This window comes from Falco naumanni, chromosome 4, assembly GCF_017639655.2.
Source record: "Falco naumanni isolate bFalNau1 chromosome 4, bFalNau1.pat, whole genome shotgun sequence".
NCBI lineage: Eukaryota > Metazoa > Chordata > Aves > Falconiformes > Falconidae > Falco > Falco naumanni.
Genome location: NC_054057.1, coordinates 44,887,664 through 44,905,911, shown reverse-complemented (window position 1 = coordinate 44,905,911; position 18,248 = coordinate 44,887,664). Strand labels below are relative to the sequence as shown.

General features: G+C 40.9%; 1 protein-coding gene across 2 annotated transcripts in view; it reads left to right on the top strand.

Annotated features, from left to right (window-relative positions):
- Positions 1 to 17,799, top strand: part of MKX (mohawk homeobox) — a 48,554-nt gene extending 30,755 nt beyond the window's left edge. Inside the window, exons 5-6 of one of the 2 annotated variants that reach the window (XM_040592549.1) lie at positions 15,020 to 15,053; positions 15,166 to 17,799. In XM_040592549.1, coding sequence (XP_040448483.1) covers positions 15,020 to 15,053; positions 15,166 to 15,352 — 221 coding nt within the window. In that variant the 3' untranslated portion in view covers positions 15,353 to 17,799. The remainder of the gene's footprint in view (positions 1 to 15,019; positions 15,054 to 15,165) is intronic. The other variant, XM_040592550.1, reaches the window with a different exon arrangement.
- The last annotated feature ends 449 nt before the right edge of the window (positions 17,800 to 18,248 follow it).

Here is an 18,248-nt window from a genome sequence, read left to right as displayed (position 1 = left end):
AGAGCTGTGAACTCATCTGAAGCTTCATTATATAACGAGAGAAAATTTTCTGTGGTTTTCTTGAGCTATAATTTTTTTGTTATTGTTGTTGTTATTATTATTATTATTATTAAATGTGCTGTGCAAGTAAACATAGCATTTAAGAAGTAGATTTTACACCACTACATATCTAGATACTATTTTCATCATCCTTTGAAAAGTAGTACTTCTATTTATAAATTTTGACCTTTTTTCCAAAACAGTCTCCTACTAAACATTTTCAACAGATCTTGTTTTCCTCTGAGACACAAAAAGAAACTAGTCTGATTTTATTGACAAACAGGAGTACAATTTAAACGTGCTTTAATATGAAATTTTTCTGCTTTTACATTACCAATAATTTAAAAAGAAAACATTTTGCTCCCTTGATTTTAAAGGGCACAGCATGTGGAGTCTGGAGGAGGCTTTGGACAGAAGTCAAATAGGAGTCTTGCTCAAAACTTTGTCTTTCAGTAATTACCACAAGTGAGTCTCATCCATTGCCAATCTCTGTTTCAAGATACTTCTTTCAAAGGGATACTTTTTTCTATTTAAGTGCTGTATACAAACCAGCTTATGCACCAAATTCAGGGGTAGACATGTGTGCACAGCATTGTGGCCAGGGGAAACCTTCCCACAGTCCTTGTGCCTCATATCCACAAGTCATGCTTCCCAGTCTGCCTTTTTTGGGGGCAGTGATTACTATTTTCAAATTTCTAACAAATTTTTACAGCAACAACAGCTTAACGCCAGCAGCCAAGCATACACAGCACCTTGTATTTGATGCGTTTCTATAGTATGACTTTGACTTTGCAAGCTAAGCACCGTCTCAGCAGGTACTTTTTTTCTCAGCAGGTAGTCTTGGATTTTTTTGAAAGAACGGCAGCAGAAGTCTCTTCTTGCTTCCGTTTTCTTTTCCCCAGTCATAGTAGCAAAAGAAAAATGAGGATGCAGTTGGAAATGGGGAGGAGGAGGAAAAGGAAGAAGATGATAGAAAAGAAAACGTGACTGAGAAGCTATTTTAATTGAGAATTGCAAACAATGGATATGCCTGTACATTCCTATACATCCTTATATTTGGTACTGAAATGCAGATTTCAGAAACAAAGCAGGAGACGCCTCTCCAAGGCCTGGCTGAGCAATGCGGCTTCTTAACATTAACCAAATCATCTGGAAAAGGCCTTGATGCTATGATTTTTAGACACTTCGTTGTTTCCCATGGGCAGCTGCCTCTTGGGGACTGGGGGGGCAGGACACTGTTGGCATCCTGCTCCTTGTTCTGTTATTTCTACTTCACCACAAAGGCTAATGAGGCTTGTAAAAATAAAAGTAAAACCAGAATGTGCCAGGTGTCATCTAAGGCCACAAAGTGAGCCTCTGGGTGTTCGGAGGGTGCAAGGCAAGTACTAATTACAAAGCTTGGGACCATCAGGCAGAGCTTGCCTTGAGCTATAAGAGCTTGTGGCAGCTGGCTGTGCTTGACGTGCCAGAGGAGGGGGAGAGCCTCGCTGCAGGCAGGGCTGGGGGTGTAGCAGCCTTCAGGGCACATGGAGCAGCCCTCTAGATGCTCCTGCCTGAGATGGTAGTCACCTAGGAAGTGCTATCAGAAGAGTATTTTTAAAAAGATATGCTTAACCTGGAGTTGCAGCTGGGGTTGGTGGTGTGTGCCGGCGCCAGCTGTGTCCTGCCTGCAGGCAGGGTTGGCTGTTCGCTCAGCGGTGCTCCGGGGGGCTGCTTTTGCCAGTAGCTTGCTAGTTTGTTCATCTGAAGTAAAGTGGTTGGTGGCAGCCGACTAGGTAGGTTGTATGAGGGCTTTGTGTGCCCTGATGAATCTGTACGCTCAAATATAACATTTTCTGGTGGTGCATGGTGTGTTTGGCCACTGTTGCAGGAGGTTGGGGATGAAAGCAGGCGTTGTCCACACATGGGATTTGCTGTGTCTGCTTTGCAGACCCTTTGCAGATCTCCATAAACATCGCAAACTGTGATATAGGCTTTTCTATGGAAAAGCTTTGGCTTACAGGCCAAAGTAAAAACTCTTTCAAAATGAAAGAAAAAAGCTTTTATTGTTTTAAAAGTGGAAACAGAAGTGCTACTAGTAATAGCAGGAGTTAATTAGAGAACATGCAACACTTCAGTTCACAGAGCTTAAAGCCATTGTGTGGTAGCTGCCTGGCTTCCATGGCTGCTGAGAGGCTTCCTCTCATCCTCCACCCAAAGGCTCAAAGCCTAGAGTTGGCCTGTGTTGGAGGGGTCAAAGGATCTCTGGTTTTTTCACCATAATTTTTCCCCAAAACAGTATGAATGTTGTATAAGTCTGGAACCATGGCTTCCTGTCTCATTGCTTTTCTCTATAGAAGTGGAGATTCAGAATCTTAATTGTTAAAAGGGAGGTGAAGATGCAAGGCTATCTATACAAAATATGTGATTGTTGCAGATGCTGCTTACCCTTAGGAAAACATCTAAGCAAGTCAGGGAAGACACATAAGGAAATTACAGAAGTGTGAGTTACTCTGAAGTAAAGTTAATTTGGTTGCTTCTTGAGCAAAAAGTCCACAGCAATTTCCAATTGCATGTGTGTGAGGAATTGCATTCTGTGAATGCAGATATTTTCTATATTTTTATGCATATATATGTAGCCCAGTTTTCCCTGATTGCACACCCTGCTGGATGAAGGGATTTTTTTGATTTCTGGTAAGAGGAGGGAAAACTGGTTATTTATACATGCTGATAAAGCTTTGGAGTTGTTTTTGATCTACAGATCTTTCAAATTATTCAAAACTCATATTTTTTGAAGTATGTCAGTTGATTTAACCTTAAATACCATATACCTTTGCCATAAATATGTATGTGTGTTTTAAGTCTGATACAGCAAACTGTTGCAGGAGAGAAGTCACTAACAGAAATCTCATGACTTCCAGGAGACCATGTATGATCTAATGTAAAATATGTAGTAAATATGACATTATTGCCTTCTGCACCTGTCTTACATATTTTTGAAACACCCTGTCTCTGCACCAACCTGACATTTTTAAACAAACGGTGTTCATCCTGTTTGTGGGGAAAATGTTACAAGGGGCTGCTTTAGATACCATTGTGTTTGATCTTGGAGGCTAATAGCCGGCAATGCATTTAGGTTTTAGGGCGCTGCTGTTAGATCATGGTGGCTATTGCAACTTGGGCTACACTGGTCACAGTAGTCAGTACCTTTTTGGGAGAAATAAGTTTAACATTCTGGATAATAGATTTCTCCCCTGTGGTAATAATACATTGTGCTTCAATAATTTGTCATTTTTTGAGCACAGAGGCACAGATTACTTTTTATCACTCGTATTTAAAAGATACATGTTATTACTGTCACAGTTATTGTTGCTACTATTTTGGTGTAGTTGCTCTTTAGGTCCAATTTCCAGTGGCCGGTGTAGCTTTTTGAGGTGAGAACTGTTTGCAGTGATCTCAGAGAATCAGCATCTTCACTCAGAGAAACAGCCTGGGCATATTGCCCGTGGTTTGGATACTCTCCATTGGAAAGCAAACCTGTTTGGCTTGAAATGTTGTAGTTTAGGGTCCTTTACAGCTCAGCAATCGCATCTTTATGAATGCTCTTCCTGGGATGAATGGCAGAGGGTTTGAATGCGCTCGTTGTTACGCAACGTGGCCTACCGTTTGAGGAGCCAAACGGAACAGTAATAGTCTCTGCAACCTCGTGGAGTGTGTTTTACACAGGCCCCCAAATTCATGCAATTGTGCTGTACCAAGAACTGCAAGCAGTACATCAAGGTCAGGGTGAGCTAGCAAGCCCTGTCTCTCCACAACAATCTTTGCTATGGTATAGGTCCGTTAATGTGGTGTAGCATTGCTGGCACGGCTGGGGCAGTATGCGGTGCCATGTGGATACACGATGCCCCCGCTACGAGGTGCACATTGACTCAGGCGTGCCTCAATGTCTGAGGCCCGGAGTGCTGAGAAGATTGAATTCAGTCCTGTGTTGTTATCAGTTGACGATGCTTCCCTGCTGGTTTCTTGAAAATCACTGTCTCCAAAAGCAGCAGTGTGTGTTGAATAACAAACCCCTTCACATTCAGACACTTGAAGCTTGGGAATGGAGCCAACATTCTTGAAGAATGATTTAGGGGCCAATAAACATCTGCAAAGTCTGTAAGACTGTCAGAAGCAGTAACATTGAAAGTAAAGATCGTATCAGTAGCAATTCCACTGTCCTCACAAGGCATTCAGTGCAAATATTTGTTCAGTCATCCTTGCTCTCATTCGAGTTATCACAGACAGTTTCACATGTTTTGCCAAAAGATTCCATCTTCTTCCCCAAAGCTGTTCACATCCAAGGCCTTTGCAATGTTAAATACCGGCCTACTACTGTTTCAGGACCTCCCACACATGCTCCTTTGGAGCGCAGGAGCCTCATCTGTCTTACACAAAGACTCTGCTGTGAAGGGCTCTTACAACATTCAATTAGTGAGCATCTGCCATGTTAAGGTTTTGCTGCTCCTTTAGGGTTCAAGCTCAGTTTGGGTGATCTATTACACTGCACTGATCTCCGTGATAGCTAGGATAGTCTTTGAGTTCTTTGAAGTACAGTTCTCCTGAAGAGTCATTGAAATTGCACTGCTCTAGGACTCAAACCGTGTTAAACATGAGATGATATTTGGAGAGGAAGGAGGTGTTTCTTCTTCAAAACCTATTGGCAAATAGGTACATCTTCCTGAATCATTCCAGGCATGCGATTCTTCTGCTCCAAGAGCCTTCTCCCTTTTGCCTGGTTTGCTGCACAGCCTCTCTTTCGCTCGATGAATAGGGAAAGTGAAAACACAGCCCTTCTTGAGATACCTCCCAGTTTACTAGAATCTCTGAGGGCCTGTTCAGAAGGTGTCTGGGAATACTTAGGTTTGGGAAGAAATCCTGTAATGGAAATAATAACAGTGCAAGCTGTGGTGAGCGAGAGCATGAAGACTGCAATCACTTCACAAGGGAAAGCAAAGGGAGAGGAACTAAGAACTGTACTCAAAAATAATGCAGTGAAACACTAAAATACTTTGTGTGCAACTGGAGGTGAGAATAATCCGCAGGCAGCTATTCCCCCTGTGGCTCCCTCAGCAATGTTTCTTTCTGCTGGTTATTCTGCATATGGTCAGGGGTGTGTGTGACTGCAGCTTTCTGTGTAGGTTCATGTAATTCCTCGGGATGATGAATAAAGGGGTTCCCATCACATTTGTAGCTAGATGAGATAAGAAGTACTTTTCTGAAATCCACGAGCTGGCCCAGTTTGAAAGAAGCCTCAAAACCCAGCTCACATCCTCAGAGGATGCTTGTTGCTGCTTCTCTTCTGGCAAAGCACTAACATGAATGCAGCTGAGCATCTCTGAGGACAGGATCATTAATTTCATGATGTGTTGTTCAGTGCCATTTGATACATTACATCTGGTCCTTTGCAAACTTCAGTAAAGTTGTTTGCAAAAGGTGCCTGTTGGATTTCACAAACAGGGAACTGAGGCACCAAACAATTACAGTCTGAAGTAATTTTAGATACCTAAGACCTTGTGGATGCTCATGATTTCATGCGCAGCTCTTGTTGACCTCATTTGCACCTGCAGGTGCTCAGCACTGCTGCAGATGAGAGCCCAGACTCTCGAGTTGGAGTCCAGAGACTGGGGAATGTAGCGCAGCATCTGTGAAAAGGTCGAAGACAAACCTGTACCATAAGCAGAGAGACTGTCAGTCACCAGTATGTTTTACTTGGCGTTGTTAAATCTATCTGACCAACTTCTTGTGTTTCCCTCCCACAACAGCCTCGATGCTGCTGTGCCGTGGCACTGAGGTTGTGCAGGGCAAGGTCTCACCTTCTGCTCCATGTTCAGCCCCGGAGCAGGTCTGTCCTGCACCTTTGGGGAGGCAGTGACCACAGAAAATACCGCTTGTGATTGTACTGCTGTGTCTCACAGTACACTTAGCAGGAGGGCAGACTGCTTAAGTATTCCTATTCCTGTTTTTATGCGCACATAATATAGAAGCAGATACAGATATGTATATATGTGAATATGTCTGTATCTCCTTATAGATCTATTTTTTTAAATGTCATGTGTAATACCTTGATTTGTAGGATCTGTTGTGCAGCAGTTGTCTGAAATTACCATGAGGTTCTTCTGCAGCTTGTAGCCATTTTTACAGCTGTTTGACTGTTGGAGCCCTGTATGTGCTTATGCACTTCCTTACAAGCTGCTTGAATTTTTATACTCGTGATAAGTTTGGGATGTAACTTATGTACCTGGGCTTTAGTATTTGGACATAAGTATTGCGCACATCCCAGTACCCCATGCTGTGGGTGGAAGTAGCTATGTTTAAAAGGGTCATACTTGTCAGTCTTTTTATCTTACAGGAGAGTGAGTGAAAGAAACAGTGAATTTCCTCTCTCTGACAGACTTACACATTCTTTACTCCATGCTTCTGGCTAAACACACCCTGGAAATCAGTTCTGGCATTCACTTAGAAGTTCCTCCACTTGCCTGAAAATGCAGCACCTTGTAATTTAAATTGCCTTTGTGCAGCATATGCCATGTCTGAGCCCGCCTAGCTCCCAGGGGCAGGAGAGGAGCTGGCTCCTTGCGAGCGGGGCCGCAGGAACAGGGGGCACGTTTCTCCGAATTCTGCAGGAGGCTTCTGAAAATATCCTTGTGCATGCATTCATATCATAACGTTACACCGCATATGTAGGGTCTGCTCCCAAACCCACAGCCAACTAGCATAACAAAATCAGATTTTACTGCTGTAGTGTCAGCCTTGGGTTGAAATACGGCTTTGAAACCCTCCCTTTCACCCTGCTTTTTTAATGAAAAACAATCGGGCTGGAGTGTAATAGTGCTTACCCTGGCTGCATTTGACTTTAGCTTTTTACTTTTAAAGCCTTATTTTAGGCTTTAAGAGCTCCCAGTTAAACTTTTTAGATCCAGAGTGAAAGCCTGAACGTGCCTGCCTGCACAACAGTGAGATTCCTGGGTGGGAAAAAGATATTTTAATATTAAAAATAAAGAAAATTAACATAGTGGTATGTTTTCTCCCTTCATATTCCTTACTCTTTTTTTCCCTAATGAATCTTCGTATGCCATTTTCTCATTATTTTTTTTAACTTCTCCCATACCCTTTCTTTTATTTTTTTTTCTTCCTCTTCTCCTTTCTCCTTTTTTCTTTATTTCACCCTCCCCCTTTCCTGCTGTCTAACTTGGTTTTCACTGTTAACCCATAACAGTTTGCAACAGGAGGGCTAACTACTTCATCCTTCCAGTCAGTACAGCACGTGCTGTAAATCCCTTTCTAAATAAAACAAAACAAAACAAAACAAAACAAAAAAAAGAAGCCTACGTTAGATATTTGTTTATCCATTATGAAATACATGTGGGAGACTATCACCAAGGAATCTGACAACATTACACTATTAATTACATGCCAACTCAATGAGGAAAGATTTGATTTCAGTCAGCTTTGCAGCAAACTTGAAAAGAAAATAATACCCTATAACCATCAGTTCGTTAACAGCTCGCCTCCAACACTACACAGCCCTGACTCTCATTATAAGCTCTACTGAAGTCTGGCTAAGAAAACAAGTCTCACACAGTGCCCTGCATCTTACCAAGGAGAACACACTGTCACTGGTCATGGGAAATTTAGAGCCAGCCGTGACAGCCCAAACAATGAAGTGATTTACACCAGGTTTGTATCTAGTTTGCTAACTCATAAATTCTTACGTGCAGGTGCATAGCCCAAGACTGTAAGACCGTTTGCACCGTGCCTACTATTATGTGAGGCTTTCAGTGTACTTATTAATGCAAATATTAATATAGACTTGCAAACTCAATTCTCTTTTATGGTTTATAAAATACACCTATCCCAGTCTCTGTGGGCATGTACACTCATTTTATAAAAATCACATGTATTAAAATGTAACTAGATGCCTACTCCCACTTCAGCAGGCTCCAGGCTGCACAGGATAAAAAAGCCTTCAAGTTTCCAGGTATTCAGGGAAAAAAACCCTTGAGTGGTACCAATCACTCCCAGTTAAAGCTTATATCTGCTGTTTCGGTGCAAGAAGCAAATTTCAGAGATTTCCCTGAAGAGGCTTGATCCGAGACTTGATGGCAAAGGAGTATTTCCAATATTGGCAAGACCCAACCTGTGGGTCTTAATAGAAGAGGTCAGACCAGGGCTAAAGCTGTTCCTGGAAAAAAAAAAACCAAAACAAACAACCCAAAAAACAAACAACGCTGGGAGAACAGGCAAAAATATTCACTGTAGCTGTCACTGTGAACATAAACTGTCATTATGCAGTTTGTTCATCTGAAAGGACGTAACAGCTGATGACAGGTCTGTTGTTGCACTTGGTGTCACCTTGAAGCCAAAGGAGTGAGGTAATGGGGTTGTGGGGGTGACTTCATTACAAGCTGCTCCATAACCTCCTCCTGGAAGAAAGAGAGAGCAGTGGTAAATGAAAGCTTTGCTGAAAAGGCGTTTTCTCTAGAGCCTGGACCCAGAGCTCGTTCCTGCAGGTTTCTGACAGCTTTCCTCCTCCCACCCAGCAAAAGGACACAGTAATAAATCTTTGTCAGTAGAAATCCAGTACCCTCCTGAGATCAGACCAGCTGCGACTGGTATCGTGCACACTCCCAGGTCACACTGCCTTCCCGTGCCTGCAGCCACAGGTCATCTGAAACTCCAGCGGGGACTGTCATCCCTCTGCTGCACTAGCACCGCCAGCCCTGGCCAGGCGGTTTCACACGGGCCAGGACCTGCTCTGGCCAGGAGTGCCTTCACAGTGCAACACTGAGCGGAGACCCTCTGGAGGTGGCCCAGGGTCTATGGGAGGTCAGCCACCGGCATGGGTTTGAGGAACATTTCTGTAGAAGACTTTGCGGTTTGGAGTCTCTTCCAGTGTGAGCTTTCCTGTCTGCACCTCTCCGTAATTCATCCTTGATAGGTCTGATGTCCCTGAGCAAACCTGGGAGGATGGTGCAAAAGGAAGAAGGTTTTAAGTGTTTCTGTGCTGGATCAGATGAGTCCTGTCTGTGTGTAGAAAGCCTTTGGTAGCGTGGGCTCTGGCTGAGCAGTATCCATGTTCAGAAACTCATTTTTCTGTTCACATCAGGCTCAAGATGGGAGCCCTGCAGGTATAAGCACGGGAAGGCCAACTCCTGCTTCCTCCAATTTAAGCTAGAGGAGCTGAAGTTTACCGTGCTGGATTTTTTGAAAAGATGCTACAGTCTTTGTACCAAGGTAAAATGACATTTTTTACAAGAGCAGAGGGCCTGCCTGGTGTTTTGGGCTACAGTTTTATATACTGTGGAAAATTCTGGTCTTACATGCTCCCTTGCACTGCTGAGCAGCCTGGACTAAGCCACCTTCCCTCCCCAGGTGGGGGTGAATGTAAGTGATGTTGTGTGATCCGTGGTTTACTTTGGGATCCTTCGGGAGGAAAGGAGCTGTGTCAATGCAGAAAAGTGCAAGAATATTAACTCCAGTTCACCCAGTTTTTTTTCTTGGAGAGCCAGAGATCTGAAAGTTGTATGTGCCATGAAATTGTGGCTTGGAAAATAGTTACTAGAGTCAAGGTGTATGTGTGACCTACAGAAATACCTCATCTCACCACTAATTTACTCACACATGTAAACTTCATTTTTCATTCAGCTGCCCCAATTTATTTCCTGTTTCTCCCTCTTTTTCCTCTTCTTGCTTGTTTTGAAAATGCTGGTCAACACATGTTAAGCCAGAGTCTCCAAAACCAACAAAAGAAAGTTCAGGAAAGGCAGTGAGAGAAACAGCTGAGTAACATTGCCAATTTTAAAATGAAGATAAGTTATACAGCACCTTTTATTGAACCAACAAATATTTTATAGTGTTCACCATTTGAGGCCAGCAGTTCTTTTTTCCCCTCTGCTTTGAGCTAGAGTAGAAGGTGTGTAAATTCGTCAGGAACAGTCATGCAGGACTGACCTACTGTGTCTTGACTTCCATGTCCATTTTTTCCCCACTACATAATGTTCCGTACCCTTTCCTCTCTGTCTCGTTCCCTCATTCACACGTTCTTTCCCCTGTTGGTTTCAAGCCATCTTTGCTTTGTCAGTGTTACCTGATAACACAGAGCAGGGGTTTAAGCCAGTTGTTGCAGTTCGGCTTGAGCCGTGTGTAACACCAAGCGGGGGAGCAGCACGGATGCTTCTCGGTCCTACGTAAGTGGTTGGTCTTTCCTTTGCTCTTCCCAGCAGGGCCTTTAGGTGAAGTCAGTTCACCACCACACATGTGTGATATTCTTAGGTCAGAATTCTTAGATCCAAAGAATAAAATGTAGGTGTAATTAACACTACTTAGCACGCCCCTGAAGTCATCCAAGTATATAAATGTTATTAGCCTGGACTCGGCCAACAGTAAGGGTCTGAACTGAATGTGCCACAGGCACCACATAGCCAGAGAGCCTTTGCATGGTGGATACTGGTGTAGGCCTATGCGCTGTGGCATTTATGTACTGGCTTTTTTCTCTGATAGCAGCTGCGGTGTGTAAAAGAGCACTGTGTATGTACTTAGATGTGTATCTTCCTGTGAATTATTTCTGTCCTGTTTTGACAACAGCCAGGTGTAATGACAATGTACTGGAGGTAAGTGATGCTGTTGTCCAGTTTAAGGATGGTTGCCTGCAAGAACCCTGGTGTTTTGTTTTTTTCTTTGGGTGGGCCTTTCTGATAGTAGAAGAACAAAAGAAAACATTTTAAATATAGGCGAAATCCTGGAAAATTCTGCTCTTAAATGCTTTTGAAATGGTCAGAGTATTGCCTAGGCATGTTGTCTTTGGACTTCTGAGACTCATTTCCATCTCTGCTAAAATGGGACTGCAGGCTACCTTGTAAGAGAGCTGTCAGGATCAGCCAGTGAATATTTATGAAGAATTTTCGTGGTGAAAAAAAATATATATGCCACATATATTATTAATAATTATGTGAGTCCTGAAAAATACCATACTGTATCACAAAGCTGGTATTGTCTGATGACTACACTCTTGGCACTGCATGCTACAGTAAACTGTATACTGAAAACTCATACTAATGGAAAGGTATACAGGATTCCATTGGTAAGTGATTTATAGTGACTTCCTATTATAAACAAGAGGGAACAAATATCCCGTCTTGCTGGTTTCTTTGGGCGGATGGTGAGAGCAGAAGGAGACATTCCTGGCCAGGCAAAAGCTGATTCTCTGGATGCTTACAACTGGAAGCAGAATGAAGCACCAGAAAGTGAGGTATAAATGACAATCCCTAATTATAAATGATTGAGTTTCCACTTTCACAGTGCTTAGAACTTTCCAGTTGTAGAGCAAACGACCACTATTTTAAATGATTTCCAAACTTGCACCAGGAAGATATTTAATATTTAATATTAAGTAGACTAACTACAGGATCTCAATATCTGCATACCTTCAGCAGGTAAAAAAAACTTTTTTTGGGGTTTCAGTTAATAAATATGCTTTTGAGCACAACTGTAATTTGTTTAGGAAAGTTATTTGTGCTGGCCAGTGGTTGCTGTTGATACAGCTACATTCAGCGTACACCCTATCAAATAAGTCTTCGGAACAGTGGGGAGTATAATAACGCGTGAGCATTGGCTTTCTCTGGAGACACTTGACACATTGATCTGAGCTTGACTAGTCTGTAGGGGTTTAAGCTTGTGTGACAGCTGGCCTTGATCCAACTTGTGAGAGGACCACACTTTTTCAGGAGAGACAGGTGGCTGCCACCTAAAGCACGTTAAATTGAAGTTAACCACAGTGCTTTTTTCCATTCCTTCCATCACCATTTGCAGAGATGTTACCCAGTCCCAGTGCCATTTCCTCATTGCCTCAGAGAAGAAATCTAGGAACGTGTTGTCTGATGATCAAGAAACTAAACATGTGCCATATGGAGATTGCAGTTCTTTGATTATGTTCATGAAATTGTCTCATTCAATGTCATCAAGTCTCATTTTATCATAGTCATCATAGTTTGCAATTGCTGTGCAGATAGGTCAAATATAAAAAGTATTAATTATCAAAAGCTTTAATTAGTAATCCCGAGTTGAGCAGGTAGATTGTAAAAGATGAAGAAAAAGCAAAATTTGGGCAAGATTCACCTTTTTCTATTATTATTATTTGATCAAATTTTGTCATCTGTGTTCCCTCTCTGGTTAGTGAAGAGCCGGACATGGCCAGACTGCTTTTCTTCCAAGCTGAGCTAAGCAGTTAAGGCTGTAGTTACGCCACCAGTTCAGTTTCCAAAGGGGAGATATGGTCCTCCCTTCATCCAGCTCTCAGCATATCCACATGGATGGTAATGCTGCCCAAAGGGGAACAGTGGGAGGAGATGGCCGTAGAAGAGGGCTTTGCAAACTGGTTTTGCAACAGCGCTCGGACATTGAATTGCCATGTTAGGTGGGCTGAAACCATTTCTTAGAAGACATCTCTTGTTTGTGAATGGAGTCTGGATGGCTAGCCTGGATAAAGATACATGACTTAGATGGCAGGTTCATGGCAAGTGAGGTGAACCCTACTCTTCCTTTTCAGTTGGATCAAGTTGATTTGACCGGCAAGACATCAAGGAGACCAGGAGAATGGTCTTTGTCTCTCTCAATGTGGTTATCCCCATTCAAAAAAATGATGGTAATACTTACCTCCTTCACTAAGGGCTGTTCAGACAGATGTAAACTGCTTGGATGCTATGGTAGTGCGAACTGGGATATGCTGTCAGAGGTTTGGTGTAGCAGAAAAGGATTTTTGGCAAGAAAAAGGGGGCCTATGCTTTGAAATGATGGATTTTCAGGCTTCATTGTATTAACATGCTTTTGCAGCAGTTGTTAGCAAGAGCTTTGCAAATTATCAGTGATGGTTTTCTTGTAACCCAGTTTCGAGTTTCTTTGACATAAATTATTTGTTTGAAAAACCATAAAATCTGAATGGTATAAAAAAAAGACTTGTAATTCAGGAAGAATCTTCAGCAAAGTTGAAGAATGAGTAGCTCTTTGCTCCTGGGTTTTATATTTTTGCTTTGCTACAGCTTTTATGTACTATGGGCAAGCCTTTTTCTTTTAGAGCTGGCTAAACACCAGTAAAAAATATTTGCAAATACTCCTTCAAATAAACGCTGGAATTGGAATGTGTGTCACCATTCACACCTACTTCCCTCAGAAGTTTGTACAAGCAATTTTTTTGTTCATAGGAAATATTTTCCAACAGCAAAAGAAACTGACAGATGCTTGAGAAAGGTGTATTTATATCCAGGTTTGCTCTGGCAACGACGTTCTCTATTACTTGCCGTTTCCATTTCTATACCTACTGACCTATTCAGTCTTAACCCTCTTCCTTAAAATTGTCTCTATTAAAAAAAAAAAAAAAAAAAAAAAAAAAGAAGCAGGGCTGAAAAATTATTTGTAGCCAAGTACAGCATGAAGAAGGAGACTTTTGGTGTCATTCAGTACCTCTCTCTGGATCACATGTTTCTTTTTCCCCTGGTTTCCTCTCCTTTGCATAGGTTGAACTTTCCTCTCTTGAATCCCATTCAAGCACTGATCTAGGAGAGCTTAAGAGATACTGATTTAAGATGTGCTCTTTTGGAACCAAATTTAAACCTCGGTCACTTGTGGAAATTTATTTATAAAGCTGTTTTGCAAAAGGATGGAGGCCTGCTAAATCAAACATCTTGGCAAACACCTGACCTCTGAAATTACAGCTGGTCTCCCTGCATTTCTTTGGTGAGACTGTGGTCTTCAGTGATTGCCTCCACGTGCTGGGGAGCGTGGCTGGGCTGAGTTGTTTGACATGGGTTGGCTGTATGAGAAGATGGGCTGCTGGTTGGTGGTGGGCAAAGTCACTCCTAAATGGTGACCTACCAAGGGCTGCAATGTGCTTTGAGACCTGTTTTACTGGAAGCTCAGTTTAAAGAAAAGATCAACTTTTAATTAATAATCTGATGGAAATCTAGCAATAAGGTTGATTTGTAGTTAGGAATCCAGCCTCATATAGACTTCATGAGATTCATGCTGCATTTAGGGGCTTTGTGTAGCCTTTAATGCTTACGCAGTCGCTGTTTCTTTTATTTGACTTGTTCTCCATAGGTATTGCAGTTAGGCATCAGCTTCTTGCTCCTCTATAATGTGTTTCTGTGTCAGGATAGCAAGCCCACTGAATAAAGCTTATACATTTCTGCCTGGTAAATACTTCTGGCTTCTCTGCGATGTGAGGACTTAATGAATGAACAAATGTGACTCTTGATGGGGAAGTGTAGCTTACGCCTGTGATGCAATTTCACCTTTGAAGGCTGTTAACCAGGTGTGCTTGTTACTTGTATCCTTCTCAGCCTGCCTTTGTGACTGAGTCGCAGCCTGGCCAAGGGGCGCATTAAAAGCCACACACATCATACGTGCATGGGTGAAAGTCCTATTTTTAGTGCATACAAGAAGGCATTCACTGAAGGGCAATGAAGCTGATTTTTATTTTTAGGTTTTGCAATTCCTTATGTCCTTGGGACTGATGTTTTGAAAAACTAGCTCTGTCACCCTGCAAAATGTCGGTGAACCTCCAAGGCCAGCTTTGTTCTTACTGTTGCCAGGAGAACCTTTCCCCAGACAAAGGCTGGTGTGGGATGCGCTGAGCAGGGTTCGCACCAGTTCTGCCAGTGAGGTTCTGGTGAGGCTCAGTAAGGTTCTGCCTCACCAAAGCCTATTTCTGTAAGATCATGTCTCAAGAGCCTCCCCACAGCATTTTATTTTTCTGTGCCCTGCTCCAGGCTTAGGCTAGACTTCACCAGGCAAATGCTTGCATGAAGCCAGGCCTTTTTATGTGTTGAAACAAAGATTTTATTTGGAAATCTGGTATCAATTTTGGAATTAATTTTGGGTTATTTTTCCATATGCATTATTCCATAAACTTGCTTGTTTTAAAAACCATTACAAGAAAACAGACATCTTTCTCTTCTGTTTTCAGAAACTCTGGAGAATGGACCAAGTAAGTGTGAAAGGTGAGTAAGGGACTTAACCATTTTCCAAAATCACTGTTATTATTACAATTTCCCTGACATCGCGTAGCTATGTAAGCTGTACATGTAAATATTTGTTATTGCTTGAATCTAGCGCAGCTAACAGAAAAGGAACCAGCAAAGATGAAACATACTGGAAGGAGATCAACGCAGCTATGGCCCTAACAAACCTTGCCCAGGGGAAGGATAAACTGCAGGGAACCACCAGCTGCATCATTCAGAAATCATCACATATATCAGAAGTAAAGACTGTTAAAGTGCCATTAGTTCAGCAGTTTTAAAAGATGGGTCCTTTTTCTTTTTCCTGTCAAACGGACATTTTCCTTGCAGGATTGGTTTTCAGCAAAATCAGATTCACAGATAAGAGGCAAATGTGGAAAATAGGCCCCCTTTCACAGTATGGTCAGTTGAAAAAAATAATGTTCCTTCTGACTCAGATGTTTTCATTGTATTAAATGAAATGTTCAATTGCTTCTATAAAAGGCATGTAAATTATAAAAAATCTGGTTTTATCAAAACATTAACTTATTTTATGTTAATCAAAGTGCGCATAGGACGTTTGCAATGCTATTACAGTAAGTGCCTTGCTTTCAAAAAATAAGCTATAACGTGGGCATAGTACAACAGTATTATGCCTCAAAATGACAATGCCATAATGCTTAAACTTTGTATATTATTCCAAGTGGGCTTAAGCAGCCTAGGGCTAAACACATTACTGCTGGAGGCCCTGGAGAGTTGTGCTTATTTGACTTGTACAAATTGACGAGTCTTAATGAAATTGTTACATCATTTTCTCTCTCTTTTTTTGATGAACAGTGTTATAAAAATTGTACAGTATGTTTTGTCAAAGTGACGATGAGGTTGTTATGCATGTTTCTTACCTGTATATGCAGTATATTAAAATACCAAAATCATTCCTTTGAAAAGTGCAATACTCTAGAACACACAAATTTAGGAAATAAGTTAATTGTTCAGATTATTTTGAACTTATATGTATGCTCCCAGCTGTGTTGCTTATTAAAGATTTCTAGTTGAGAAGGTTAGCCAGACTAGCTGTAAATTCAAGTTGAATTTCTATAATTTTGAAGCTTTGCTAGTGACTTACTGAGGTTTTCATAGAAGTGAAATTGATTTCTTCTTGTACAAAACTAAATCTATAGTGCCATTTATGATTTGCAATGGAGCTCAAAAAGTTTCCATGGTGGAACTTACTACTTTAATGTGGTTTAAACATTTTTATTTTGTAGGTACTGCATAAATGAAGGCAGTTGATTGACAGTTCACATTTCAATGAGAAAAAGTTATAATATAAACTATCAAAGTCCAAAGTAGAAACACAAATAGGAAATGAAACATTGAAAAATCTCAGCATTTAAGGCGGGAGGGTTCTAAGTAGATACTAAACAATGTATGAGATGTTATGTCTCTAAACTTGACTGCTATTGAGTGTAATAACTAGCATAAAACCAGGTTTATTTTTAAGTTTTATTGGGAGGTGTACAAGTTATTCTTAAGTCATATAACAATAGTCTAATGAGGTTTACAGCGCTTGAATCAACAGTGGCAAAGCCAAAACCAATTTATACTGAATCAGTTACAGAAAACTGGAAGAGAGCTGATTGTTGCTAGGATTTGGATTTTTTCCTGTGGGTATCCTGTCAGGTTTTTTCCTACTTATCCCTTTCCTTGTTTCTCTTTTTGGTGAGCCATCAATGAACAACACGGGACTTCAGTCCTGCTCCCACTGAGTTTAATGGCAGAACTCCCACTTCAATGGAAGCAGGGCTGTGCCAATGATGAAACTAACTTGCAAGTAGAGGCTGTTTCAGTTGCACTAAAATAGTCAAGATACATTGCAAATTATCAGCCTTGGTGTGACTCCTTAGGAAACTTTTTGATGTAACATAACATGTTGTTGGGTTTATTTAGTGTACAATGAAAATGATTTGATATGAAAATATTTTGTACATATATATTTTTACTTTGTTTTCTAAATTGCTGATTTGCATTGACTTAAAGTGCCAAGCAAGAAATGTATGTCATGACTGTATGAACAGTTGAAGTATATGTTTTACTGACTTGCATCATTATATGTCTAAGATTCCATGACATTAATTTTTGATACTTTACTGGATTTTGACATAATAATGTGAGTTTATAACTAATAGCAGAGTTAATACTTCACTTTTGTTCATACTATTATAAGTTATTCTGGTATTAAATATTTTGTGACAATAAATTGATGGTTTTGACAAACTTTTCTGTTAGAAATATTCATAGTGTTTCTGTCTGTATAAATGACAACAAAATTTGTCATGTAAAAAAGGTACTTTTGGGGACTTCTCTGGAGTAAAACTAGAGAAGACAAGCCATTGTGTAAACAACTTGTTCATGGTTCTTTTTTTAAATGATCAAAGCACAAAGAATAATCTGTAGAACACATCAAGTTGGTTTTACATTTAAAAAATACTTGGCATAATTTCTTGTTACTATTTCCTTTAATTTATTTTTTTCTACTGCTGCTTTAGAGTTTTCTGAAAACACAAATTCTAATGAATTATGTGTGTGTCTTTTTTTAAATAACAAAAATCACGATCAATGCTGAGCCAACAGCTAATGAAGACTCAATAATTATTTATGATATCGGAAAAACAAACATTATTACTATTGCTCTTCTTTGTTTCAATATATGTAACCATTTTAGTAAAATAAATAACTGCAAACAACATCTTGCTGGTCTGAATTAAATATTCATTTATCTGTCCTTAGTCATTTGCATTTCTGGTTTCCCGCTGTAGTCGGGGTTTCTCTGTACTGGGATGCAAGTATGGGATAGTCAAAGACAAAACAGGAGTGCTACTCTTTTGATTAATACACCTTGTGGTGCATGGTTATGTGAAGTAGTTTCACACGTCCCTGATGAAAATGACTGTTCAGCAAGATTATGCTAATGACTGCTGGTGGCAACATGGCACGATGCTTATAAATCCTTCACACTGGAGGAGCGCAGCAGGAAGCCATAGCTAATGTCCTGAGGCACTGGAGAAGGTCCCTAAGCTGGGAAAGACTTTGGTCATTTAGGGCTCTTTATGAGTAAGGCTACATTTGTCTGTGGTGCCATGTATGTATACACTGGCTGTGGAGCCTTAGTGGAGAAGGAGATGCAATCAGCCCATC